Source organism: Aotus nancymaae, unplaced genomic scaffold, assembly GCF_030222135.1.
Source record: "Aotus nancymaae isolate 86718 unplaced genomic scaffold, 86718_ANA_hifiasm-v0.15.2.pri h1tg000003l, whole genome shotgun sequence".
NCBI lineage: Eukaryota > Metazoa > Chordata > Mammalia > Primates > Aotidae > Aotus > Aotus nancymaae.
The window spans coordinates 18457955-18485540 of NW_026988414.1; the positions used below are offsets into that span (position 1 = coordinate 18457955).

Genomic DNA, 27586 nt, shown 5'->3' on the forward strand with positions numbered 1-27586 from the left:
AAATAACCTTGTTTAGAATGGGGGTATATGTATATGAAACAAGATTGGTCATAAATTGATAATTCTTATGTAATGGACAAATGGGAGCTCATTAACTTTTGTATGTTTCCAATTTTCCTGATTAAAATAAAAATGGAGCCAGCATCCCTGGGACCCACATTAATCAATTATAGAGGAAGACAGACAGTACTCCAGGAAGGAGAGGAAGTCAGACTCTGGTTAAATATGATGATGAATAACCTACACTGTTTCTGGAGAATGAAGTGAAAGAACAGCAGAGTGGAATAATGAAAAGAGCTCTGACCTAGCACTAGGAGACCCAGATTCCAGCTCAGCTCCACTTCCAAGCTCATGATCTCAGTCAAGACAAATCCCCTCTCTGAGCTTCACTATCCTTACTTTTAAAATGGGGCTGCAAATAAATGATCTCTATGTTGTGGGGCTAAATTCTTCCTCCTTAAAATTTTTCCCAAATGATGGCTCTGTTCAGTCCTAATATTTTGCAGGACTCAGGAAAAGTGTACAAGAACAGGTCTACTAACAATGTCTGAACATTTAAAAACTATAAATCAAGCTAACAAATTGTTAAATAAAACATGTTCTATCCTCCTACCTTGACCAGTATATCTTCATGATCTAGAAAGCCAAGTTCATTCAAAATCCACAGATTCCTTGAAATTCCACAGAAACATGCAGTACTAGAAGAACCAGCCCTCACTTCTCATCCCCAGATCCCATCCTTACTGGGAAAGGCCACAGATGCAGATGCCCCAACCTATATGTCCAAGCTGTGGGCACATCCCTCTCCATATACCCTCCTCTTACCCCGCTTGAATCCAGCAGTGCACACACTGGTGGGATAGTCCACGCTTGGGAGGATGGACCTATGAAAGATGCCTGCACAAGCCATGGAAGTAGGCAAGAGGCCACTCGGCAGAAAATTCCAGGGAACAAAATACCAGGAACAAAGTCTCAAGGGGAGTCACAGACTCCAGCTAGGTGTACATCCATTTGGCTCTGCAGATTTCTCTGCCATGAGGGGCAGCACAGCCAGAAGACCAGAGGACTTTCTAAAGCATGGGGTCAAGGCAAGGGCCTTCCTTGCCCAGGTCTAAGATACTGAATATATCAGTTTCATTGTATTATTCTCTTTCCTTTTACGTAATTTTGAAATCTTTACTACATTAAATCTTTTTAAGGACTAAAACTGAAAAAAAAAAAAATCTCTCCAAAACCAAGTTAGAGGTTCCCTGAGACTTTGAAATTCTGTGTCTTTATGAGCATCGCTGAAACTTTCTTGCAGTCTCAGTTCCTCAGAAACTAGAGCTTTTGGCTGAGTGCAGTGGCTCATGCCTGTAATCCCAGCACTCGGGAGGCTGAGGAGGGAGGACTGCTTGAGCCTAGGAGCTCAAGATCAGTGACACAATGAACATTATTTGATAACAATGTAGATCCCATCTCCAAAAGAAACCATTTCTAGGGAATGAGAGAAAAATCTAGCGAGCACCATGGCAGCTCCCATAAGCCAAATTCAGCCTCCTACTGCTGGAAACCTTTCAGAGCTTCAGAGATGAGATAAGAGTGACCCAGAAAACAGATACCAAGAAACATCTTTTCCTTCCTCCTAGAAACAGAAAATGAGTCTTTTGATGGAGAAGCAGTTGTGTTTAATCACCAAAATTATCCTGACCCTAATGGAAGAGAAATAATCTAAACGTAAAAGGGGTAGGGCTTTTTCTCCTTCATTTATTTTAGAGGCAAGTAGAGGTGAACAAAGAAAACTGAATCCCTAAGCTCAGAGCTCAGGCCCTGGTAAAGGCTCCAGAGAGCAGAAGTTCTCTCTCCTCTTGCCCTTATGTGAAACGCTGCTGTCCTCAGGATACCAGCCATCCCACTCTGGAACACAGCTGCCCCGGGAGATGCCTTCAGTCTACTCCTCCAGAGGCTTCTCACTCTGTCCCAGAGGATTGGCTCTTGTCATCCTCATCATCAGTGTCCTGAAGAATCCTCAGTAGTTTGAGCTCAGAGTTCCAGCTTGTTCTAGCTATACTTTCTGAAAAGCTCAAGGAGACCTTCTTTTGGCTGGCAGCCTGAGCTTCTGGCATAGCTTCCACCAGAGCACTAATGTCCTTGTTAGTCGGTTCTGTTTCATACAATTCAGGACCTAAAAGAAGATGCAGTCATTAATTGCACCTGTAAACTTCTCTCAACTAACTATGACAAATGGAGGACAGAAAAGGAAAACCCGGGGTGTTTTTAAGGATCTCTCTAAGACAGGAGGACTGTGCCTTCAGGGAGGTAAACCAGCCTGGTCAACACAGGTTCAGTTCTCCCTAGCCTCAGTCACTTACTAAGGCTCCTCTACTCTAGTAACTTACTTTTCACACTGTGGTAGAGATCCACACGGTCATAATAGTCCGTCTTTGGTCTCTCTGTGGAATCCTGAAATTCATCAGGGAAAAATGTAAGGAAATTTGAATCAAGACTTTAGGGAACTAAAAGGATTTTTCTAAAAGATGCTTTCCTTGGAGAAATTAACATCTAAGATGAGCCAGAGACCTACCTCTTTGGACTGAAAAGAAGCTGGTATCACACGTTCTTTGTTCTCCGTGCTGTCCAAATGAAGCTAGAACCACTCCTTCCCATTCCCTACAGTCAACTAAGGGCAGACGGCCTCCAAGGATGGCTTCCAACAATTCCTCCCGTTCCAGTATGCACATGCTCTTCCTCCCATCAAGAAACAGGGCCTATTTCTTCTCTTATTTACTCTCTGGGATGGACTTGCGACTTCTTCAGCCAATAAAACGTGGCAGAAGTAACACTGTTTTAATTCCAGGCCCATCCCTTAAGAAACTGCTTTCATGAAACTGCTATGCTGCCAAAAAGCCCAAACAAGCCACATGCAGAGGCCTCAGGAAGGAAAACCAGCAACTTGGGCAACAGTCTCAGCTCAGCGGCATTACATGACCTCAAGCAAGAAGAGAATAACTGTCCAGTCAACCCACAGAATCATTAGAAATAACAAATCACTATGGTTATGCTTTGGAGTAACAGATAACTGAAACTGGGTCCTAGCAGAGGCCCTGGCACACTCTCACCTGTTTTGAGGTGGTTCCTTCTGTCTCCAACAGCTGCTGCTGCTGCTTCATGTCACTGTTCCCACCTGGCAGAGTTCTGTAATCTAATAACTAAAAAGTCAACTCAATCTTCCTTGTATTGGCCCATCATACCCTATTTTGGGGCTTCTCGGTGACCCTTAGTCTATAAGTGACTCCGCATCCAGGAAAAGATAAGATCTTGGTGGCAGGTAAAAGGTAGCTAGACTTTCTGAGTTCTATTTGAGATTCTGCTCACTTGGGACTGTACCTTTATCTATTACAGAATTAGAGATTATGGTAAAGTGTGTGAAAAGTCCCAGGATTCCTCCAAGAAACCCTAACTCTACCTTCTCACAGCATATAAATACTCCTCTTACCAGAATGTGACTCATCTTCTTGCGCCATCCCTCATGTACCCACAAACAAAGCAAAACAAAAACCTCTAGTTTCATGTTTCTTTTGCATCAGCTGCTTCCCCAACTAGTCCCTAAGTACATTCATTCTTTCTTTTCTCAATCTCCCTTTCCCTAAACAAACATCTTCCAAGCTGCCACCAGAGGCATTATGCTAAAATACGGCATTTCCATCAACTCCCTACTAGCACTGGTTCTCACCTTAGCTGCACACTGGGAGAACTGAGGAGCTTAAAAAAAAAATACTGAGGCCTAGTTTCTACCACCAGAAATTCTAAATTAATAGCTGGGATACAGCCTGAGTATTAGAATTTTAAAAGCTTGTAAGATCATGTTCCCGTGGGGAAAAAAAAAAAAAAGAAAAGCTTGTTGGCCAGGAGCGGTGGCTCACACCTGTAATCCCAGCACTTTTGGAGGCCAAAGCCGGCGGATCACCTGAAGTCAGGAGTTCGAGACCGGCCTGGCCAACATGGAAAAACTCCGTCTCTACTAAAAATACAAAAAATTGTCCAGGCGTGGTGGTGCATGCCTGTAATCCCAGCTACTCAGGAGGCTGAGGCAGGAGAATGGCTTGAACCCGGGAGGCAGAGGTTGCAGCGAGCAGAGATCACACCATGGCACTCCAGCCTGAGCAACAAGAGTGAAACTCTGTCTCAAAAAACTAAATAAATAAAAATAAAATAAATAAATAAATAATAAAAGCTTCTCAATTGCTCTTAGTGTACAGTCAAGGCGGAGCACCACTGGCTGGACCATAAAGGTCAAATGACTTAGTAGTCCATACAAACCCCTGCCTACCTCTGTGGCATGATAGACCACTCTTCCTCAAATACCCAACCCCACAACCACACTCAACTGCTCAGTGTTTCCTGAGCAGTTATGATCCTCCTATATGCCTTTGCACAGGCTATTCCCTTTCAAGAGTTCTTTTCCATATCAGGAAAACTTCTACACATATTCAAGAACCAATGCAAAAATCATCTCTTCCATAAAGCCTTTCTCAACTCAGTGAGGACAGGCCACCACTCTAAGAAAATGACTCAGGGAGCACCCCAGTCACCCAAACAAAACTGCTCCCATTGGAGGCATTGGGAAGGGGTACAAAAGGCACCAGAATGGAATTCAGGGGAGTGGCAGTGGTCACCTTAGATGGAGTGCTAATCATGGATACATCACTTCCTGCCCGGGGCCAAGCCCTGATTCTGTCTACCTCCCATGAGAAGGGCAGGGACCTTCTTAGAACTTCAGGTTAAAGGACATCACTGGCATCAAACAATAAGTGAGATGGAAGGAAAGCAAGAGGGAAACATCCTTCTCAGGAAACTTAGTCTCAGCCCTCCCAGTGCCCCAGGATGGAGAGTTCTTTCTGATGATTAAACAGTTGTTTTCTTATTAAAGTCAGCAATGTCCAGTCTGAGAAGGGCACAATGATCCTCCAAGGTTTTGGGGGATTCTTTCTCCCTCCTCCCATTCTGCAATCAAGTTGAAAAACGTCAGATAGGGGTAAGTATATCCCTGAGCTCAGACATGATAGGGACTCCAAAATGGGGAGATATCCATTCTCGTATCCAGCACGTGCACTGGAGCAAAAGAAGTGCCTGACAAGAATTGGCTCCTTGCCTCCTGGATGGGGACAGACAATGTGCTGATTTTAACGTAAGGCTCCAGAGACTCTCTACCTTGTGTCAGGGAGGTTAGGGGGCCCTGGAGCTCTGCTTCCTTAGAACTCTTTTGGGGTTCTAGCGAGGGGCCCCAGCTCTCCCTGCCTCATTGGACAATGGGCCCTCAGGGTTTTCTCTGCAAAAACCTGGGCTTGCTCCTCTCCTGAACCTCAAAGTGCTCTGCCTTTTCTTAGGTAGAACCTGAGGAAGAAATGACTGTGATTCATGTTCACGGTCATCTTTCAAGTCCCCATGTGAAGCATACATCTGGCCCAGTTTGTTTGCTTAGTAAATGTCTCAGGGAAGAATAGTACAGGATAGACCAGACAGACTGAAGCATTCCAAGAAACTGTGAGTGCCTAACAAAGGCAGGTCTCAAAATGACAAGAGCATGCTTAGCTTTTCCTGCCCTCAGACACCTACCCCTCAAGGATCCTATCACCCCCAACCAAGCATATTTTACCCTTACCGTACAGATGGTCATGAACAGTGGTAACTGGATGTTTATGTGATGTGCCTTGGCTCCCTGGATCACCCTTGGCTTTCACTTTAGCCTCCTGAAACCCACATCAAGAGGAACTAATTAGGATATTTGGAAGTAAAGAAATTTTTTTCAAAAGGAATCAAAAAGAAGGAATTTAACATCTACAACCAGACAAGAACTTTATATCTATAACCAGATAGAAAACAAGGAGACTCCCACTTTTCATACATCCCTTCCATTGCAGGATGTAGCTATTTCTCCCAGTCCCAGCAAGCCCCTCACTGCCACTCTACCTGTTTCTTAGTAGGTGTTTTCACCCTCCTCTGTTGCTGCTGCTGCTGCTGCCACTGCTGCTGTTTCCTGTAACCTGGTGACCAGAGAGCCAGATTGATCTTCTTCTCGCTAACAGCCCCCTCTCTCCCACTGCTATGCCTGCTGTGCCCTCCTTCACAATGCTGACTCTCCCTGGTAAGGACCAATCCAGACAGGCTGCTTCCTGAAACTATTGCTTCCTGAGTTCTACATGTCATTCTGTATGACTAAGGCCACAAATATAACTGAATTGGACCATGTTAAAGCACGAGAAATGTAAGCTGACAGAAAATTGTGCTTAGAGATCCAGCAGCAACAGCAAATCTACCTTCTGTCTTCAGGTTATGTAATTTCTTCAGACGTTCAGGATATCGCAGTGCTGGTTTCTGGAGAGAGAAAAAAGAAGCAAAGCTCTACTGCAGATCTTTCCCTTTCTCCAAATGTGTCCCCCAAATGTGTTTATCATCCAGTCAACACCAGTGTTTTGCAGCATTGTACCAGAGGCTATGGAGGAAGGGAAAAGATGTGGGTAACAAAGTGCAGAAGAAATAGAGAACATGGCCAGGCATGCTGGCTCACGCCTGTGATCCCAGCACTTTGGGAAGCTGAGGTGGGCAGATCACTTGAACTCGGAAGTTTCAAACCAGTCTAGGCAACATAGTGAAAATCTGTCTCTATAAAAAATTAAAAATTAGTCAGCCATGGTGGCACGTGCCTGTAGTCCCAGCTACTCTGGAGGCTGAGGTGGGAGGGTGGCTTGATCCCAGAAGATCAAGGCTGCAGTGAGCCATGATAACCACTGCACTCCAGCCTGGATGACAAAGTGAGACCCAGTCTTTCAAAAAAGAAAAAAAGAAAAGAAATAGAGAACATTACTCTCTCAACACTTCCCCATTGATTGGCTTTCACCTATATTGAGCCCAGCCTTCCGTGGGGCTTGGGTTCAGCATGGAAAGGCAGAAGAGAGATAAGGAATAGAATGTCTATTCTAGATTTGACAAGAGAAGGGTTTGAATTTTCACATAGGCTTCTTCCCTGTTGCTCCCTAGCTCTTACTTCCAGGGTACGGCGATGTATAGATAGAAACATCTTAGAAGAAATTGCACTGTCAGGTAGGTTCATTTTCAAGGGAAGATTCTTTCTCATCATGGCCAACTGTATCTTCATCTCCGGACAGGGCATGGTTTGCTTTCTACCTGGGAAAAGTCTGAAGGGGACAGAAGACAGTCAGTCAGCAACAGCTCTTCCTGGAAAGCATGGCTGAGGAGAAAGAGATGTAAAGGGCTCCAAGAAAGCTCCACTCTGGGTCTGAAAAGGCCTGTACCAACAAGTGCTCATTTGGTAACACCTTTCTGATGCAACTAAAATCATCATAGCTGCACATACTCAGTGCTGATTCTATGTCAGGCTCATGTGCTTTATAACACTGAATCCTTACAACACCCTGAGAACAGGTATTATTCATACTTTGAAATGAGGAAAATGCTTTAAGAGGCTAAATACATTACCAAAATTCATATAGCCAGTTAAGTTTCAACGTAAAATTCAAAGGTCATCTCACTGCAGACCATACATTCTGCCTACCACTTATTCATAATTCACCTATAAAAAGAAGAGAGTGATAGTGCCTACCTCCTAGTGGAAATTTAAATGAAAGTACATGTGATATGCTTAGCACAGAGCTGGGCAAATGGTAAGTGTAATAAATGGTGGTGGTTATGATGGTCATTCCTGCCTGTTGGTAAGGCTAAGAGCTGCGTAAACAACTGGGGTGATAGTTTTCTCCCAGCCCTACTCAGGAAGAGCACACTGTTTAGACCCATCTCAGCTTCAGTTAAAAACAGATGCTCTGGCTCTCCCACAGACCTACACGATACTTACTCCTTCAGTAGATCCTGAGGTAATGCTTCGGATTGGGTGCAGAGAGGTAGGAAATCTGATCTGAATTTTTCAGACAATTGCACTGGGGTTGGGGGAGGCACAATCATCTCTGGAGTTCCTACTCGTGTTTCTGTGGACTGATTTCCAGAGAGACCCAGAAATGACTTGCTTTTCTGGAAGAGAAACAGTGGAAAGAATTCTCCAAAGCCCTCTTTCTGAGCCTATTCCTTCCCATCAACATTCTAGCCTCCCAGCACTACCCTGGCATGCACTCCAGCCATTCTCGCCTCCTCTGAATGATGAGGGCCACCATACTTCCTCTCAAGCTCCCAACTCTATTATTGTATTCAGATCATATAGGGATTAGTTGTTTTGTTTCATTTTCCAGAAAAGTCATTCATTTATTCACTCAACAAACTGAACAAAAATTTGTTGTCTAATTATGTGTCAGTCACAGGGCTAGGGATGGTGATTCAGCAATGAACAAAATGAACCAAGACACTACTCTCATGGACATAGCAGTCTTACAGCTCTGTGACTTATCCAAGGTCACATTTACCCATAAATGGTAGAATTAGAATGAGAAGCTCAGGTCTTATAACTCCTAGTTCATTGAAATTCTATCTCATCACATTGGGATTCGTTTTTAATTGACCAAAAATTCTCCCTGAATACCCAATAGTTCCTCCTATTATCTCAAGATGCTCTTCATCTCCCTACAGGAGGGAGACAGGGAAGAGGAGTCTCTGAATAGAGAATGGTTTGGGTAATTATTCCTAAAGAAGGGTTTTCTTTAGCAGATTCTGATAATTTAGGAAAAGAAAGGGGGTGAGGTGGAGGAGACCTGAAAGGAAAACAAAATAAAGTCTACATAGTGATATAAAGGTCTGCATAAAAACATCAAACTCACCACTGCCAAGTTCTTTTTCTTCTTCCCATGCTGGCTGGAGAAAACAAAACAAAACATGCTTCTCAGCTGGACTTGAAATAAGAATAAGCACAACTTATCCAGATCTTAAACAGAAGTTCCAAGGTTGTGAATGATGACCACAAAGATTCCTAGCTCTAATCAGTACTCAAAGACAGCTGGTTGGGAGCCCAGCAGTACCTGTTGCCCAAGTACCTTCTGCTAGAAAGACCCCCCCAACCTTCTATCTAAATTAGGTTTCCCATTGTTCTCTCAGCCAATCCAGTTATCTGCTTTCATAACATGAAACCAAATTAGAAATGATCTATGTAGGTGTGGTTTTGTCTGTAATGTCTCACTCCCCCTGACAAGGCTCCAACAGGACAGGGACCAAATCTCTATGGTTCTCCACTAAATCCTCACTGCTTGAGACAGAGAGGTTGTGTAAGAAGTATTTTATGGCCGGGCATGGTGGCTCACGCCTGTAATCCCAGCACTTTGGGAGGCCAAGGCAGGCAGATCACAAGGTCAGGAGTTGGAGACAAGCCTAGCCAACATGGTGAAACCATGTCTCTACTAAAAAAATACAAAAATTAGCCAGGCATGGTGGTGTGTGTCTATAATCCCAGCTACTTGGGAAGCTGAGGCAGGAGAATTGCTTGGACCCGAGAGGCAGAGGTTGCAGTGAGCCGAGATCACACCACTGAACTCCAGCCTGGGCAACAGAGCAAGACTCCATCTCAAAAAAAAAAGTATTTTATTGCTCTGTCTTCTTCCTCCTTGCCTGGGAGATGGATATGATAGCTGGAGTTCTAGTAGCCAACTTAGACATCAAAAGCACCCATGAGGTCAGGAGCAGTGGCTCATGCCTGTAATCCCAGCACTTTGGGAGGCCGAGGAGGGCAGATCATAAGGTCAGGAGATTGAGACTATTGTGGCTAACATGATAAAATCCAATCTCGACTAAAAAAAAATACAAAAAATTAGCCAGGCATGGTGGCATGCGCCTGTAGTACCAGCTACTCAGGAGGCTGAGACAGGAGAATCACTTGAACCCACTGCACTCCAGCCTGAGCAACAGCACAAGACCCCATCTCAAAAAAAAAAAAAAAAAAAAAAAAGCACCCATGAAATTCCTTAGAAGTTAGAATCCATGGGCTAAGGATGATGGCCCAGAAAGCTAGAAGGAGCTCTGGTTTCTAATTATCTCATGGAGCTCACATGCCCTAGGCCTGCCTACTTCAGAGTTGCTTTCACATGAAAGGAAATAAATCCATAGGGTTGTTTTTCATTTGTTTATACCATATATACACATACAAAAATGCATATATATGTGTGTGTATATATATATAGTGAGTGAGAGAGAGAGAAGCATTCACAGGATCATGTTTTAAAAAGAAAAAATGAAATAAAAAGAAATTCTTAAGTTTCATCATCTCTAAATGTCACTTAAGAATCAGAGGCCTGTGCCCCACTCTGCCTGGCCCTGCCCAAAACAGCCTCAAGGATCAGGAAAGAAAAACCAAACACTTTCCCCATGCTTGTCAATATTAGCAAGCCTTTGGGCCTTCACCAAATGATCTTTGTCACGCACTGTTTTGTACACAAGTTCTGTATGCTATTGCTTTTGTACACTGTACTAGGCCCTGGGGTTGAGATCAGAGATTCACATGCTTCACTGAGAACTTTTCACTTGTTCCAAGTGACTAATAAGAAAAATTAAGAGAGAGCATTTATTTCTTAGTCAAGCCTTATAAATAAGTTGGACCTTATCTTGTATGCTAGTTACTGCCATGTAAAATTTGATATGGCGAAGTCCCACAGCATGAATCTCAAAACACATTACATTAAAATTCCAGTATAGCAAAAAGTAGATGCAAGTGACCACGACCTTCTCTGCCTGGCCTCCTGCTACTTGCAATGAGCTGGCTAAAAGGAAGATCACAAAAAGAAGGCCTGCAGAAGACAGTAGGTATTTACAGAATCAAAGGCCTCTGAGTTCCAGATATGACACTCACCTCACATGTATCTCTGTTTCTTCTGGGATCCACAGTACAACCATATTTCTTTCAGGGCAGGGAAGTTGCGTCTCATTCAAATTCAACACTGGCAGCTAAGAGAAAGATATAAAGCCAATGTATGGCTTCAGGTGCTAGACTCCTATATCAGATTAAGGATATGCTAAGCAAAGAGTTTGGTGGCACAGAAGATGATTTTAAGTTTTCCATCTCCAAGACACCTTTATAATATTCTTCCCCCCAAAAAAAAAAACCAGACTACTCCATCAAATATCAGTATAGGTATCTGCAAAAATGAGTATTAATAAGCAAATAATCTCCCCTGCTTCCCTGTGCCATTGGGGTAGCATTTAGCAACTCCTAGTGAGATCCCATATGAGGGTGCCCTGGGGCTTACCTACAGGAACGTTACTAATCCTGCCCACTCCACTCCAAAGACTTAGATCCTGCAGACATTACAATCTGCAGTTTGGGAGCAAGAAGAGAGCTGACAGAAACAGAAGCAAGGTGTTTTCTCTTACACTCTGACTACAATTACAGGCATCTCTATAAAAGTCAAAGTGCTAACTCTTCTCACATTTAGGCATTTAGGATCCTAGAACACTAGTGCTCAAGGGAACCTTGTAAATCACCTAGTCCATACTCCTGGGAAGATACACACACAAAAATATATTAAAAATAAGGTTGTCCCTGTGAAGAGGAACTGATTCACTTGGAGGTAATAGGAGAGACTCCTTTTCATTATAAATCCTTTAATGCTTTTTGAATTTAAAAATCATGTTCACCCAGACTGGCACAGTGGTTCATGCCTGTAATCCCAGCACTTTGGGAGGCTGAGGCAGGCGGATCTCAAGGTCAGGAGATATATATATATATATCCTGTTCATACATTATCTATTCAAATAATTAACTTAAAATAATTTAATCTAGGCCAGGCATGACAGCTCATGCACTTTGGTAGACCAGGGAAGAGGACTGCTTGAGCTGGGCATTTGAGACCAGCCTGGGCAACATAGTGAGACCCTGTTTCTTTCTTTTTTTTGAGTCTCACTCTGTCACCAGGCTGGAGTGCAGTGGCACAATCTCAGCTCACTGCAACCTCTGCCTCCTGGGTTCAAGCGATTCCTGTGCCTTATCCTCCCGAGTAGCTCGGACTACAGGTGTGCCCCACCACACCCGGCTAATTTTTTTTTTGTATTTTAGTAGAGACAGGGTTTCACCGTGTTGGTCAGGATGGTCTCTATCTCCTGACCTCATGATCCGCCCGCCTCAGCTTCCCAAAGTGCTGGGATTACAGGTGTGATACACCACGCCCAGCCTGTGAGACCCTATTTCTACAAATTTTTTTTAATTAGCCAAATGTGGTGGTGTGTGCCTGTAATCCCAGCTACTCAGGGGTCTGAGGCAGGAGGATGGCTTGAATTCAGGCGTTTGAAGCTATAGTGAGCCATGATCATACCACTGCACTCCAGCCTGGGTAACAGAGAAAGACTCTGTCTCTTAAAATAATAATAATTATTATTTAATCTAATCCTCTTGTTCTATAGAAGACAAAGAAGTAAAGTGATTAGTTAATTCATCCATTCAAAACCATCTACCATCTCAGTTCCTTATACTCTCCACTCCATGTGATACTGAAAAGTGAAGCATCTCATGAAAAAAATAAAAGGCATCCAGTAGGACTGCAAAGAATAGTAAATCTCTCTTTACCGTAGGTAAGTAGGATTTTTTCTTTCTAAAGTTCTAATTTAGCTCTACCCCCAACTAGCTGTGTGCTTTGGCAAATCACTTCCCATCCCAGTTTCCTGCCCTGTAGGATATATAAAATAGACCACAGTAGTATTCTTCAAACTGCAATTGCAACTTATTCTTAGGTCATAAAATCAAATTCTGTGAATCACAGACCACATTGTTTAAAAATGAAATAGAATAAAACAGAATAGGACAGAAAATATTAGAGTACATCACTCATAGCTAGGGTAAGGACTGTTCCATGATATTTTTGTTGTAAAATCTTTTTCTTACTGTAGATCATAGCTAAAAAGTTCGCAAGTCATCAGATTAGATGACCTTAAGGCCTATTTAGGTCTGACATTCTAGCATTCCAGTTTCCCTGATTATTAGATGACAGTATTTAATGAGTAGCTGAACATGTTCTATGCAAGATAGAGACAGAAAATTCTCACCTACACCAAACCTATACAAATCAATCCCACTTGCTTCTAGGATTTCTGAAGACAATATGGCATGTAGATAGCACAGAGTCTAGCATATAGGCCCAGTATTAAATAGTTACTATCAACATTACTATTCAGATTATAGTGCTCCTGAGGAATAATTTCAAATAAAAGCAAAATAGTTTATTTCCACTAGTAAAGAAAAAATGTTGAGGAAGTACCTTTTAAAACCTGTGACTTACTTTGAGAAGTCTATTAGCACAGTTGATCAAACTTTTGTCAGGTAAACCCTTTGGAGGCCTAAAAAATGAGTTCCACACATAAAACAGAAACACAAAAGACTTATTGGAATGATAAAGTTAGTGCTACGAGGAAACCCTTCTACTTATCTACAGAAAACCTTGGGCTTAATGCTTACCCAATGAATGTAGGGTCTCACCATATCCTTAAGTTTTGTTTTTTTGTTTGTTTTTCCTGGAACAGCAACTAAACAGACACTGCACACTGCAAATACTTCACAACTATTTGTTCCATCAAATGGAATTCATAGCCTGCTCTTCCCTCCAGCTACAGACAGTTATATCACCATCAATAAAAGTTTATTAAGAACCTTTTATTGCTCAAAATATGTTAAATAAACAAAATGCATTATGCACATACAATAGAATATCATTCAGCTTTAAAAAGTCATGAAATTCTGATACAGTAGATCTTTATCCATGGTTCCACTTACCCACAGTCAACTATGGTGTGAAAATAGGTGAGCACCTATAAGTAAGGTATTTTGAGAGAGAGAGACCACAAGAGACCACATTCACGCCATGGGTTTTTATTACAGCATATTATAATTGTTCTATCTTATTGTTGTTAATCTCTTACTGTGCCTAACTTATAAATTAAACTTTACCATAGGTATGTATGTATATGTAAAACCATAGTAAATAAAGGTTTGGTACTATTCACAGTTTCAGGCATCCAGTGGGGGTCTAAGAATATATTTCCTGCAAATAAGGAGGGACTACAGTATATACTACAATACTGGAAATATTATAGTAAGTGAAATAAGCCAGACACAAAAGGACAAATGTTGTGTGATTCCACTTATATGAGGTACTTAGAACCGACAAGTTCATTAAGACAGAAAATAGAATAGAGATTACCCGGGGCTAGGAAGAGGAGGGAATGGGGAGTTGCTGTTAATGGATACAGTTTTTGTTTGACATGATGAAAACGTTCTGGAAATGGATAGTGGTGATGGATGTACATTATGAATGTACTTAATGCTAATGAACTGTTCACTTAAAAATGGCTAAAATGTTCCATTTTTGTTATGTATGTATTTACCACAGTAAAAAAAAAAAAACAAACATATCCTTTTATTTTCCTATCACTTGCTATTTTTCTTATTTTTTTTTTTTTTAAGATGGGGTTTCACCATGTTGGCCAGGCTGGTCTTGAACTCCTGACCTCAGGTGATCCACCCACCTCAGCCTCCCAAAGTGCTAGGATTACAGGCGTGAGCCACCGCGTCCGGCTTATTTTTCTTATTTTTTAAAAGACATGTTACATGCAAGGATAAATGAATAAAGTAAAGAGGTAAATGATAAAGACCTTTAGGAATGATAGTAAGAGGAGTTTAAAAAAAAAAAAAAAAAAAAAAGATAAAGACCTAACACTTAGCCTGATTGCCTGAGTTATGAAGTCCTACATGACATAGGTTCCTGCTTACTGTCCAGCTCCCCAGCCTTCACTTTGATCACTCTTCCATTCCTGCTCTATGTTCTAGGCACGATGAACTACTTTCCTGATAGAGACAGAACTTCCTCTTGCCTCTAAGCCTTTGCATATGCTATCCCTATGGTTTAGAATGCTCTTCCTGCCTACCCTCCACCTACAACCCCCACTTCACTAGATAGACAGCTCAGACTTCTGGTCTAGGCACAGACACCACTTACACAGAAGACAGTGCCCTGGCTTGGGAACCCTTTCTGGTGTTTCCACAAACCCACAGGGCAGTCTTCTCATGACACTCATCATATGGCCTGCCTATTTCTTTGCCTCCCCAACTAGGCTGAAAGCCCCTTGAGGGCAAAGACTGTACGTTGTTTACTGTTGTATCCCCAGCATTCATCACAGTGGCCCCCACTAAAATACAGTTGTGAATTGAATGACTAAACAAATGTCATGGTCCCTGACTTCAAAGGGCCTAAAATCCAGCTGGACAAACAGGACATAAACATAAAAATATCAATAAGCATGCCAGGGACTGTAAGTGCTGGGGTAGTTTGGAAGAGAGAACATCCAAGGCTAGTGGGAAATGAGGAAACTCAAACTTGACAGAAGAAAAGGACATATTCTCTCATTCAACAAGTACTTACTGTGCTTCCACTATATGCCAAGCATTGTTGAAGAAATAGGAGACAGAGCAGCCAACAAAACAAACTCACTCTCTCCCTGCGAGAGTCCCTGCTCTTGTAGGGACTGACATTCTCATGAGAAGTGGCAAATGAATCAACAAAAATCATTTGAGATCAGAAGAACTGAGGAAAAAAGATGCTTGGTTAAATAATAATGAAATTTTCATTTCATTTGTATAGGGAAATTTTAAACAGATTGGTCAAGGAAGACTTCTGTGAAAAAGCAACATTTAAGCTTAAACTCGAATGACCAAAAGGAATTAGCTGGAAGGATCCAGGGCAGTATTTCCCAACCAGGGGGCAATTTTGCCTCCAGGGGACATCTGGCAATGTCTGAGGCATTTCTGGTTGCCATAACTGGAGGTAGGGTACTACTAGTATTCAATGGGTAGAGGTGAGGGAAGTAGCTAAAATCAAATAATGCACAAGATACCCCCAAAGGACAAAGAATTATCTCAGTCAAAATGTCAACAGCATTTTAAAAAATAATAATAACGTAATTGAGGGGAAAACTGTTTCACTCAGAGGAAACAGTAGGTGCGTAAGCCCTGGGGTGGGAGGTGTGGAGTATATGAGGAATTGAGGGAACAGAGTGGCCTGAACCTATTAAACAAGGAAGGGAGAAATGCGAGATGAGGGCCATTAGGAAGGCTGGATCTCACAGGGCCTTACAGGCCAGGCCAGGCACTTAATGAAGCAGACAGGAGGGAAGAGGGCCTTTAAGGGCAAGGAAACTGCATGAGCAAAGTGTCAGAGACAGAAAATCACAATCGGAAAACCAGTCTGGCATACAGGAAAAGTCAGTGTTCAAGAAGAGAGGACTCTGATTAGATAAGCCAGATAGTAAAGAGTGAGGCCACCAGTTCAGAGTCGGGAGGTTTGGGTCTGATCTCTAGTAAACAAAGTGCTGATGAAGGGGCTTTTCAAGCAAGGAAATGAATGAAGCAATATTTTTGGAAGATTAATCTGTTGGCCACATGCAAAACAGCTTCAAGGGGAAAAGGCAGGGAAGCCAATTCGGAAGCCACTGCAAACACCCAACATGTCATGAGGAACTGGTCTGCAATAGAGAGTGTGAAGCACAAAGCAAGACACACCGAAGGAAGACGGCATGGGAACAGGGAACTGAGTAGAGGAGGCAGCTCTCTCACAGCTCTGCACTACACACGGCAGGCATGCAGGAGTGGAGTGTGTCTCTGGGTGTGAATGTGAAGCACATCATAGGTTCTAACTGAGAAACACCCCTGTTTATCCAGAGTTCAAGTCCTAGAGAACCTGAAAATAGTCATACTCCTTCCTATACTATTGTCAGCCTAAGATAAATCATCAGGGGCTACTTAAATGGAACAGGAGAAAAGAAACTACCACAAGAGCCACCACTGGTACTTTGATTCCAGGTAACAAAGTATTTGAAGTTTTTAAGTCTAAGTTTTCCACAAATACCTGTCCCTTAGTTTCGTGTATCAGCAAGCACTGATTGGGTACCTAGGAGACTCAAGAAAAGGAAAAAAAAAAAGCCACTGCTTCTTCCTTTAGTAGCTTATAGTTTCATACCTAAAAATAAAATATTATTATAGAAAGACGGGGGCCGGGCACAGTGTCTCATGCCTGTAATCTCAGCACTCTAGAAGGCTGAGGTGGGTGGAACACTTTGAGCTCAGGAGCTCGAGACCAGCCTGGGCAACATGGCAAAACCCTGTCTATATATAAAAAAAGAAAAATTAGCCAGGCATGGTGGTGCATGCCTGTGGTCTCAACTACTCCGGAGGCTGAGACTGGAGAATCACTTGAACTTGGGAGGTGGAGGTTGCAGTGAGCCAAGATCACGCCATTACACTCTAGCCTAGGCGACAGAGTAAGACCCTGTACCCCACCAAAAAAAAAAAAAGAAATAGAAAGACAGGGTTGGGCATGGTGGCTCACACCTGTAATCCAGCACTTTGGGAGGCCAAGGTGGGTGGATCACTTGAGGTCAGGAGTTCAACACCAGGCTGGCCAAGAAGGTGAAACTCCGTCTCTACTAAAAATATAAAACTCAGCCAGGTGTGGTGGTACATGCCTGTAATTCCAGCTACTCGGGAGGCTGAGGCACAAGAATTGCTTGAAGCTGGGAGGCAGAGGTTGTGCCACTGGACTCCAGCCTGGGTGACAGAGTGAGACTCTGTCTCAAAAAAAAAAAAAAAGAAAAGAAAACAGCATACATATAGGGACGTTTTCTGATCTACAGACGTTGATAAGATGGGCTGAATTGTCTCCTTCCAAAATTCATCTGTCGAGGTCCTAACTAGTACTTCAGAATTTGACGGTATTTGGAGATATGGTCTTTAAAAAAGTAGTTAAAGTAAAAATGAAGTCACATGGGTGGGCCCTCACTCAGTAAGACTGGTGTCCTTGTAAGAAGAAATTAAGACACAGACACACAGAAGGAAGACCAGGTTAAGACATAGGGAGAGGGGCCCAGTATGGTGTCACATGTCTGTAATCCCAGCAATTTGAGAGGCCAAGGCAGGAGGATCACTTGAGGCCAGAAGTTCAAGACCAGCCCAGGAAACAAAGCAAGATCTTGTCTCTAATAAAAGTAAAAAAAATTAGCCAGGCATGTTGGTGCACACTTGTAGTCCCAGCTACTTGGGAGGCTGAGGTGGGAAGATCGCTTGAGCCTGGACAGTTGAGGCTGCAGTGAGTTATGATCACACCATTGCACACTCCAGTCCAGCCTGGGTAACAAGATGGGACCCTGTCTCAAAAAAAAAGGAAATAAATAAAAAAGACACGGGGAAAAAAAATTATCATCTACAAACCAAGAGCAGCCTCAAAAGAAGACAACTTGCCAACACCTTGATATTGACTTCTAGTGTCAAGAATTATAAGAAAATTAATTTTGTTGTTTAAGCCACCTAGTCTATGGTATTCTGTTACGACAGCCCTAGCGAACCAATATACCTCCCAAATTAACCAATTCCTAGAGCACAAACAGAAAGAATTTCTTTCTGTTTCCCACTGCCTATTCACCTGTTCTTTAACCAAATTGGTATTTTTAATCTGGCTTTCTTAAAGTATACTACATGGATAAGGAAAATCATTACCCAAAATTTTGAGACAATCGGCTGTTAAAGGAAGATTCCGTGATAATTTACCTGCCTTGAAATTTGGAGTAAAATTTTGAACTCTGAGACAATAAAGAACGGGTCTTAGTAAAGGTACATTCTGGTAAATGACGAGGTGCAAAGCAGGAATCTGGGATGTTTACCACGGTGAGCACTGGGAGTTTATCTGAAGAGGCAGACCAGAAGAAAGGGTGTTAACATGCTGCCTGGAAAAAGGAAGCCACATACATGAACAGATTAAGAACCTCGTAAGGGAGAGGACAGAAGCTGGTTAATTCACCTTCAGCATCCGGGGGAGTTTTGTAGGGTGAGCTGAGGATTCGAGGATGGCCCCTCTCGATGCGGCGGATAGTTGCCCAGCATTGTGGATGCTGACAAACAGCCGAGCCACAGGTGGTTTCATCCCACTGGCTCTCATCTGGCAAGTCCATACCTAGAAACGGTTTAGGACAAAGGCCAACCCTGCAGCATTCTAGTCCTCTGGAAAATCAACCACCACATAATTGAGGAGTATTATACATTAGCCATACAGTCCAGATCTTAATTTGAACTCAAAGTAGAAAATATTTCTATTGAACCTACACAGGTAAATGATGGCCACAAAATAATTAAAGATTGGGTGACAAGCTAGTATGGAAATATCTCAGCATGAGGTAGAATGGCAAGAGTTTGAGAGCAGAATGACTTCAGGTCTCCTAATTGGCTCTTTAACAACAGAGTGACCTGAGACTTAACCAGTCTGAGCCTCTTGCCTCAACTGTAAAATGAGGATAAGCTTATTTCACAGGGTCATTACAAAAATTAGTTAATGGATAGTAAAAGCCTGGCATATTGTTCCAAATAAATCTTTGCATCCTTTCCTTTTCCCTTTCGTTAGTTATCAGGGAGAAGATGCCACCATCTCCAAAACACATTATCAAATTATGACCAAAGTAGTCACAGAGCATCTTAGAAGGCCCACACTCCCGAAAGATATGCTTCATTTTCCAGTGTGCTTCGGTTCCCATGAAGGCAGATCAAACACCCACCAGCAGTGAATGCGTTTGCTCAAACAGCAAATCACTAGACACTCCCAGTTGCATCAGAGGCCATTAGTTTTTCATTTATTGGCCATACGGCCTTGGACAAGTGACTTCACACCTCTCTCTCAAGTAGGAGGAGGGGTCCTGGCTTGGTGGCTCAGGTCAGTAATCACAGCACTTTGGTAGGCCAAGATGAGTTATCCCCTCTCTACAAAAAATAAATAAAATAAGCAGAAGGAGGGGAATCCCTAAAGACTGCAGAAGCATTAAAGTACTTTTACGGATGGGAGGTGCTCAATATATATATTCATCTTTTCCTTTCTAGAGGTGTTTTAGGCAATCACTAACTACCACTTTATTCCTAAGAACTTTTTAAGGATAGTGTCCATTTCTTTCTTTCATTCAACATATTTATTGATTACTAAATATGTGAGGGGACCTGCTTTGTACATGAACAGTAATGAACAAACTCCTTGTTCTCAACAGTTTATAATTTAGATCAAAGATAAACTATCAGCCTGGGATTGCACCTGGCCTATGACTTGTTTTGTTCGGCTGGCACTTTGAACCTATCTTAAAATTGAAATAGCCCAGTGTCCGGATTTCTGGCTCCTTTTAGGAACCAAAATACTTGGCAACACTGGGGCCAATTCCAGCTGAACAGCAACTGACTAGCGCTGAGACGCTCCGATGTTTTCAGCCAGGCCTCCTGTTCTATCCAAACGGAATTCCCCCACCAGACCTTACGGTCTCTAATTGAAGCACTTTTAGTTGCCATTTATCACAGCATTTGCTCTTTTGTTTTTAAATATTTCTCTGTAAACAGGCCTCTATTGAAAGCAGGAAAACTAATGGGCGACTTGAGGCTGCATGCTTGAAGGGAAAAGAGCAGCATTAATTCTCTGTCGGAGGCCGGGCACGGTGGCTCACGCCTGTAATCCCAGCACTTTGGGAGGCCTAGGGCGAATCCCTTGAGCCCTGGAGTTCGAGACCAGCCGGGGCAACATGGTGAAACTCTCTCTATGAAAAATACAAAAAATCAGCTGTGTGTGATGGAACGCACCTGTAGCCCCAGCTACCTGGGGTCTGAGGTGGGAGGACCACCTGAGCCCGGGAGGTCGAGGCTGCAGTGAGCCCAGCCTGGGCCAGAGTGAGATCCTGTCAAAAAAAAAAAAAAAAAAAAAAAAAAAATCAGTGGGACTGAGAATTTCTACGTACTTAATATGAAAATGACTTAAAAACAAAACGCCACTGCAAACCTTGAGAATGGTTTTAACTGGAAAAACTGTATGATGAACAATTTAACTGAAAAATGAATACAATTTTAATAAGGTTTGTTTTTGAAAGCGAAAGTGATGTTGCATTCTTCTTAAAACAAAAAAACTGCTTCTCGCCCTTTCGTTACCTGCCCAGCCCGAATTAAACCCTGAGCCTAAACAGGCGCATCTCTATATAGCCAGCATTATCCCTGGGCTGCCTCAATAGTTCGAGTTAAAAACAAACAACAACCAAAAACACCTAAATAACACTCATTCTTAGTACCATTGTTACGAAGGTGTAAGGGGCGAAAAGATTAGAAACCAACATCAACTTCGGTAGAGATGGAAAAAGACTGCCCGTTTCATTCTAGGAAAGAAAAAAAAATTGGGAGAATCTGACCACAAGGGGCTGAGGTCCTGCAAGAGAAAAGCAGACTCGAAACCGCTTAGGATTGCGAAACCAAGTGGGAAAACGCGGCCCTTAGCCGCGTGGAGAGAAGGTCAACAGAGCGGGCCGCCCAGAGCCCGCCTTCGGGTCTAAGGGGACCCGCCCAGCCGAATTAGCCACGCCTTCGTCTCTCGCGCGCTACGCCCCGCCCGCGCCGTCGCCAAGCAGCGGCGCAGAGCACCATGGGAAACGGACGGAAGCTCCATTGGGCCATATTAAGTTGGTGCGAAGGTTCCCGACGCGGCGAAGGCGAGAAGCAGAGAAACTGACCTGGGGATGGACGTGCGGGGTGCGCTGGTGTTAGATGAAGCCTCGACGGGCCAAAACCACTGAGGCTTCAAAGTCTGGATGCGCCGGCATTTGAGGCGGAGGCGGGGCTAGGAAAGGATGGAGGCTACGGCGCGCGGGGCACTGTGGAACACTGTGGGACACGTGGGGCGGGACGGAAGCCCAGGTGGGTCAGACCGTAGCGACGCGGGAAGTCCGGACGCAGTAGCTGCCTGAAGCTGAGGCGAGGGGGAGGCTCAGCTCCGGCGGCGGCAATGGCGGAAAGGCCAGAGGACCTAAACCTGCCCAACGCTGTCATCACCAGGATCATCAAGGAGGCGGTGAGCAGCTCGGGCGGGGCGAAAGAGGGGGCAGGAGGGAAGCAGGTTCTGGACCGGCAGCTTTGCTTACCCCCGGTCTCCTCGCAGCTCCCGGACGGTGTCAACATCTCTAAGGAGGCCCGGAGCGCCATCTCTCGCGCCGCCAGCGTCTTCGTGCTGTACGCCACATCCTGGTGAGCCGCGCAGAGGCATAAGGGAGGCGCGGGGATACCTGGCTGGGAGTTCCTGACCGGGAGCCCACAAACCTCAACGATTGTGTCCTCCTTCGGTGGGGAGAGGTTCACAGTCCTCTGCCAATTCTTACAAGTTCTGAAGCAAAAAAAAACAACAAAATGACTTTGCTTTAGCTTTTTTGTACGGAGAAGGGAAGGACTTAACCCTCTCACACCAAAATCCATGCATGTGAGAGGAAGGCTTTCCCGTCCCACCTCTGGGTGCTCCTTTTCCCACCCACCCCTTACGCGCAAGAGGGAGTCTGACAGCCTTTCTCTTCTCACAGTGCCAACAACTTTGCCATGAAAGGAAAGCGCAAGACGCTGAATGCCAGTGATGTGCTGTCAGCCATGGAAGAGATGGAGTTCCAGCGGTTCGTTACCCCATTAAAAGAAGCCCTAGAAGGTAACAAGCCTCCTGTCTTCTGAACCACACAGAAGATGGTCATTATGTGTGACCTGTTTATCCGGCCCTGAGCCTTTCTGAGCATGGGTCCCTTTAAGTCCAGTAAGCCAGCACTTGATGTGACTTAACGCAGTTCAGTGGGCACCACAGAGTGTTGCCCTATAACCCAAGCTGGAGTGCAATGATGGGATCTCGGCTCATTCCAGTCTCCTCCTGAGTTCAAGCAATTCTCTTACCTCAGCCTCCCGAGTAGCTGGGACTATAGGTGCACACCACCATGCCCAGCTAATTTTTGTAATTCTGTAGACAGGGTTTCACCATGTTGGCCAAGCTGGTCTTGAACTCCTGACCTCAGGTGATCCACCCACCTTAGCCTCCCAAAGTGCTGGGATTACAGGCATGAGCCACTGGGCCTATCTGCCTCCGTTTTTCCAATTGTACAATGCAGTTAGCTGCTGCAGTCTGTCGGACTCACTCTTTCAGTTCTGTCTCCTAACCCTTTCTTTCCTCCTTACAGCATATAGGCGGGAGCAGAAAGGCAAGAAGGAGGCCTCAGAGCAAAAGAAGAAAGACAAAGACAAAAAAACAGACTCTGAAGAGCAAGACAAGAGCCGGGATGAGGACAATGATGAAGACGAGGAAAGGCTGGAAGAAGAAGAACAGAATGAAGAGGAGGAAGTAGACAACTGAATAGGGTGGGGAGACTGTGGCAACTTGGAAGGTACCACTTGAGATGTGATGTGCTACATGTTTCTGTGAAGCTTTTCCATGTGGGACAGAGAAGTCTCAGGCAGAAGTGCCTGAAAAGATGAGAATAAAAACTGGCTAGACATACCATCAAAACCAGCACTTCCCAAACTCAGAGCATCTGAGTAGCAGAACCCTGTTTTGCTTTATCAATCTGAAGGTTATGACTTTTTGACAAGAGGGATTCTGAACAGCTAAATGAATCAGTTTGATCACTTTTGGTTACTCTTATATATGGTTAGGTGGTTTTTGATCCACAGTCTTCCTCGTTGCCCCATGTAAGTAATAACTTCCATGCTGCCTGCTGTGTTTCAGATCACAGAGGCAGCCAAGGCTCAGGAAAAATTGAGGCTTTGCTTATGGTCAGCCTGTGTTTGATTGCACAGTCTTTGACAATAATAGCTTACTAAGACTGGTCAGAATTTGTAAGTTTTAGGAAACCACTAGAATGCTGTGGAAGAATAACAAAATCTGTTCTGTCTCTTCACTTACTGAAGCATTAACTGGTTTGTTTTTCATAGACCCACTTGGCTCAAAACCTTTCTGTATTGCCTGTAGATGTTTGACCTGCTGGGTGGTGGTAATCTGGTCACAAATGTTCTTAAATTTGCAGTATAGAACGGTATTAGTCAAGCCAGGGTGCCAGTGTCTTACTTTTACAAAAACAGATGGCGTAGTGTTAGATGTACCTTCTATCGGCTACTGTACAGCTTTAGGATTTGTCATCACCTCCTGGAAGGTGTAAAACCCCAGGCTTCCTCTTCTTGTAGTCCATCTCCCAGACTTGTAACTATGGCTTTTCATTCTTCAATTCATGATGAGTTCCAAACTATTTCCTCTCATCACAGCTTTCTCCCTCTGCGCCTCTTCTTTCCTTCTGTCTTCTGCCTCTCCTCTGCTCCCCATCCCACTTTCTCCTCTCCCTCCTTTTCTCACTTCTGTCAGTCTAGGAGCTTTGATTACCTGCTTAATACTCCAAAGTGTGAGTTCCTCTGATCTCTTGATTATTTAGTTCCAATCTCATAGTTTTTTTGTTTTGTTTAAGAGATGGGATCTCACTCTGTGGCCCAGGCTGGAGTGCAGTAGCATGATCAAAGCTCACTGCATCCTTGAACTCCTGGGCTCGAGTGATCCTCCCCGCTGAGCCTCCTGAGTATCTGGGACTACAGATGTGTGCCACCAAGCCCGGCTAATTTTGTCTCATGTCTTCTAAAAATTACTTTGTGATTGTGAAGCCCCTCTGAACCTTAAGGGAAATCTGATGGTGCTCAGGAATCTAACTCTCCCTAAACCGTCCTCTTTAACTGCTTCCAGAATCTCTCTGTTGGCTTTTCTTAGCCTTTTTCTGTTTCCAGTCAGTGCTCCAAGCACTTTTTGTTTGTCTCTAAGTTGAGCGCTTGGGGTTTGACAGGTAGTGACATGTGGTTTGACACTGTTAACTTGCTAAATAAATACAGTGAAAAGTTTGTGAGTGAAGAATGCTGAGAAGATTGTAATGCTTTGTACAAATAAAGAACAATCTTGTTTAAAAAAAATGATGCCTCCTGTTTCATCCTGCTTGTTCATAGTGTGATTTTGGAGAGAACCCCTGATGATATTCTCCGTGCAGTTTTTGGGGTGTGGACTTGGCCAGACCTTTGTAAACATGAGATCCTGCATCACCTTGGATGACCAGCAGGTGCTGCTCATTCACAGGCAAGGGCTCTGAACTGCAAAAGCGTTTTTTTGTTTTCTGAGTTTGTTTGTTTGTTTTGAGACAAGTCTCAATCTGTCGCCAGGGCTGGAGTGCAGTGGTGCAATCTCGGCTCACTGCAACCTCCACCTCCCAGGTTCAAGCGATTCTCCTGCCTCAACCTCCCGAGTAGCTGGGATTACAGGTGTGTGTCACGACACCCAGCTAATTTTTATATTTTTAGTAAAGACAGTTTCACCATGTTGGCTAGGCTGGTCTCGAACTCCTGATCTCAGGTGATTCGCCTGCCTCGGCCTCCCAAAGTGCATGAGCCACCACACCTGCTGCAAGAGCTTTTGATGGATCTGCTGGGCACCTGTACATACAGCAACTTCGTTTGTTAAGCCCCTACTGTGTCGTACTATCTAAATGCTTTCAAGTATTAACCCTTTTTTACTTTTTTTTTTTTCATTTGAGACAGGGTCTAGCTATGTTGCCCAGGCTGATCTTGAATCCCTGGGCTCAAGCAATTCCCCTGCCTCAGCCTCCCAAAATACTGGAATTATAGGTTTGAGCCACCACACACAGCCTCAAGTATTAACTCTTAGACCCTATGAAGTAGCACTGCTATTAACCTCTATTATCTCTTAACCACAGTGCTATATTACCTATCTAATTTACATAGCTTTTTTTTTTTTTGAGACAGAGTTTTGCTCTGTCGACCAGGCTCGAGGGCAGTGGTGCAATCTCTGCTCACTGCAACCTCTATCTCCTGAGTTCAAGCTATTCTCCTGCCTCCCAAGTAGCTACCATTACAGCCCTGTGCCACCACACCTGGCTGATTTTTCTATTTTTAGTAGAGACAGATTTCATCATGTTGGCCAGGCTGGTCAAGAACTCAAGTGATCTGCCCACCTCCGACTCCCAAAGTGCTGGGGTTATAGGCATCAGTCACTGTGCCCAGCCAAATCTACATAGCTTTTTCAAATCATAAATTTATAAATAACATTTCACAAAGATACAACCATGGCCCTTCATGCCCAGAGATTCTGATTTGGATTTGGGAAGGGGAAGGGGGGAGGCTGGTCTTGAACTCCTGACCTCAGGTGATCTGCCTCCCTTGGCCTCCCAAAGTGCTGGATTAGGGAGCCACCACACCAGGCCAAAAACAGTTAATTATATGTTCTTTGCATTCCATCTCAATCTTAAAAAGTGAGTTCACTAGATGCAATGTGGTATTCTGGGTTGGCCCCTGTAATTGAAAAAGGACATAAGTAGAGAAATTGTTGAAATATAAAAAGCTTATTTAAAAAAATAGGAGCAAGGTCAAACATCAGTGGAACAGGATCCCAGTTTTCATAAATTAGTGATAAGATCTTGAGCAAGTCACTTCTCTCTGAAGAACCTCAATTTCCTATCAGTAAAAATAGGAGGTAAGGCTGCAAAAGTACCTTTGAATGGGTTGGGCCATGGTTAAAAAATGAAACATTGTCCGGAGTGGTGGCTCAGGCCTGTAATCCCAGCACTTTGGCAGATTGAGGGGGTGGATCATGAGGTCAGGAGATCGAGATCATTCTGGCCAACATGGTAAAACCCCATCTCTACTAAAAATACAAAAATTAGCCAGGTGTGGTAGTGCACACCTGTAATCCCAGCTACTCAGGAGGCTGAGGCAGGAGAATCGCTTAAACCCAGGAGGCGGAGGTTGCAGCGAGCTGAGATCGTACCACTGCACTGCAGCCTGGGTGACAAAGGGAGACTCTGCCTCAAAAAAAAAAAAAAAAAAAAAGTGAAACATGACCTTAGCCTAGTTAGGAATTTGAAAAGTCCAGATACCACTCTAGTAATGATAGAGGCGTGGTGCGGAAAAACTGGTGGATGATGTCAAAGATTTTTCCCAGTTGTTAAATTCTGTAGTTTTAAAGTCATAGTCCCTATTCTCAGGAAAAAGTTTTTCTTAGGTAGTCCAAGTTTGGTGATGAATGGGGCAGAATTAACTAAAGCCGTTTGGAAGGAGAGTTCTTTTGGGGATTGTTAACTAGAGCACACAGACTTGTTAGAGAGTGGCAGGTTAAAATAGGTGCAGGCCAGCACTTTGGGAGGCCGAGGCGGGTGGATCACGAGGTCAAGAGATCGAGACCATCCTGGTCAACACGGTGAAACCCCGTCTCTACTAAAAATACAAAAAATTAGCTGGGCATGGTGGCGTGTGCCTGTAATCCCAGCTACTCAGGAGGCTGAGGCAGGACAATTGCCTGAACCCAGGAGGCGGAGGTTGCGGTGAGCCGAGATCGTGCCATTGCACTCCAGCCTGGGTAACAAGAGAGAAACTCCGTCTCAAAAAAAAATAGGTAGCAGGGTAAGCCCTTCTCATGCAGGCTTTGAATAATAGTTTTAAGTATAGATTTAACAGAAAACAGGAGAGTCTTTAACCCAGCAATGCTCCAGGAAGATCCACGTGCCAAGTAATCACACAGAGAAAGCTAGGGGAAGTGGAGATGAGGCAGGGGACTGAGCTTAAGGAAGCCACAGGAGCTGAGTAGTTTTCATGGGAATTAAGAAAGGATGTTTCTACTGTGAAGGAAAAAGCTATTAGATCTAATGATGGTTCTCATTATTTTTAGTTGTCAATAACCTCAGGGAGGGAACAGGTATCAGGAAAGAAATACTGGCCAGGGAATCTAGGAAAAAATAAATAATAATTGCCCCTGTGGAGTGTGGTTATTAGCAGGCATTG

The 27586-nt window shown here is 43.8% G+C and overlaps 2 protein-coding genes across 2 annotated transcripts; one reads left to right on the plus strand and one right to left on the minus strand.

Moving 5' to 3' along the window:
• Positions 1–1726: 1726 nt before the first annotated feature.
• CUNH9orf43 (chromosome unknown C9orf43 homolog) lies at positions 1727–21567 on the minus strand. Its single transcript, XM_064378768.1, has 14 exons — positions 21475–21567; positions 18756–18955; positions 18506–18641; positions 13194–13251; positions 10775–10869; positions 8760–8793; positions 7850–8022; positions 7025–7175; positions 6297–6354; positions 5950–6023; positions 5642–5729; positions 3099–3181; positions 2379–2442; positions 1727–2164 (listed from the first exon to the last, which is right to left on the minus strand). The coding sequence occupies exons 2-14, from the start codon at positions 18904–18906 to the stop codon at positions 1950–1952; spliced, it is 1380 nt and encodes a 459-aa protein (XP_064234838.1). The 5' UTR covers positions 18907–18955; positions 21475–21567; the 3' UTR covers positions 1727–1949.
• POLE3 (DNA polymerase epsilon 3, accessory subunit) lies at positions 21429–24703 on the plus strand. Its single transcript, XM_012461884.2, has 4 exons — positions 21429–21812; positions 21900–21985; positions 22312–22430; positions 22948–24703. Exons 1-4 carry the CDS (start codon positions 21747–21749, stop codon positions 23118–23120), a joined length of 444 nt encoding a protein of 147 aa, XP_012317307.1. The 5' UTR covers positions 21429–21746; the 3' UTR covers positions 23121–24703.
• The last annotated feature ends 2883 nt before the right edge of the window (positions 24704–27586 follow it).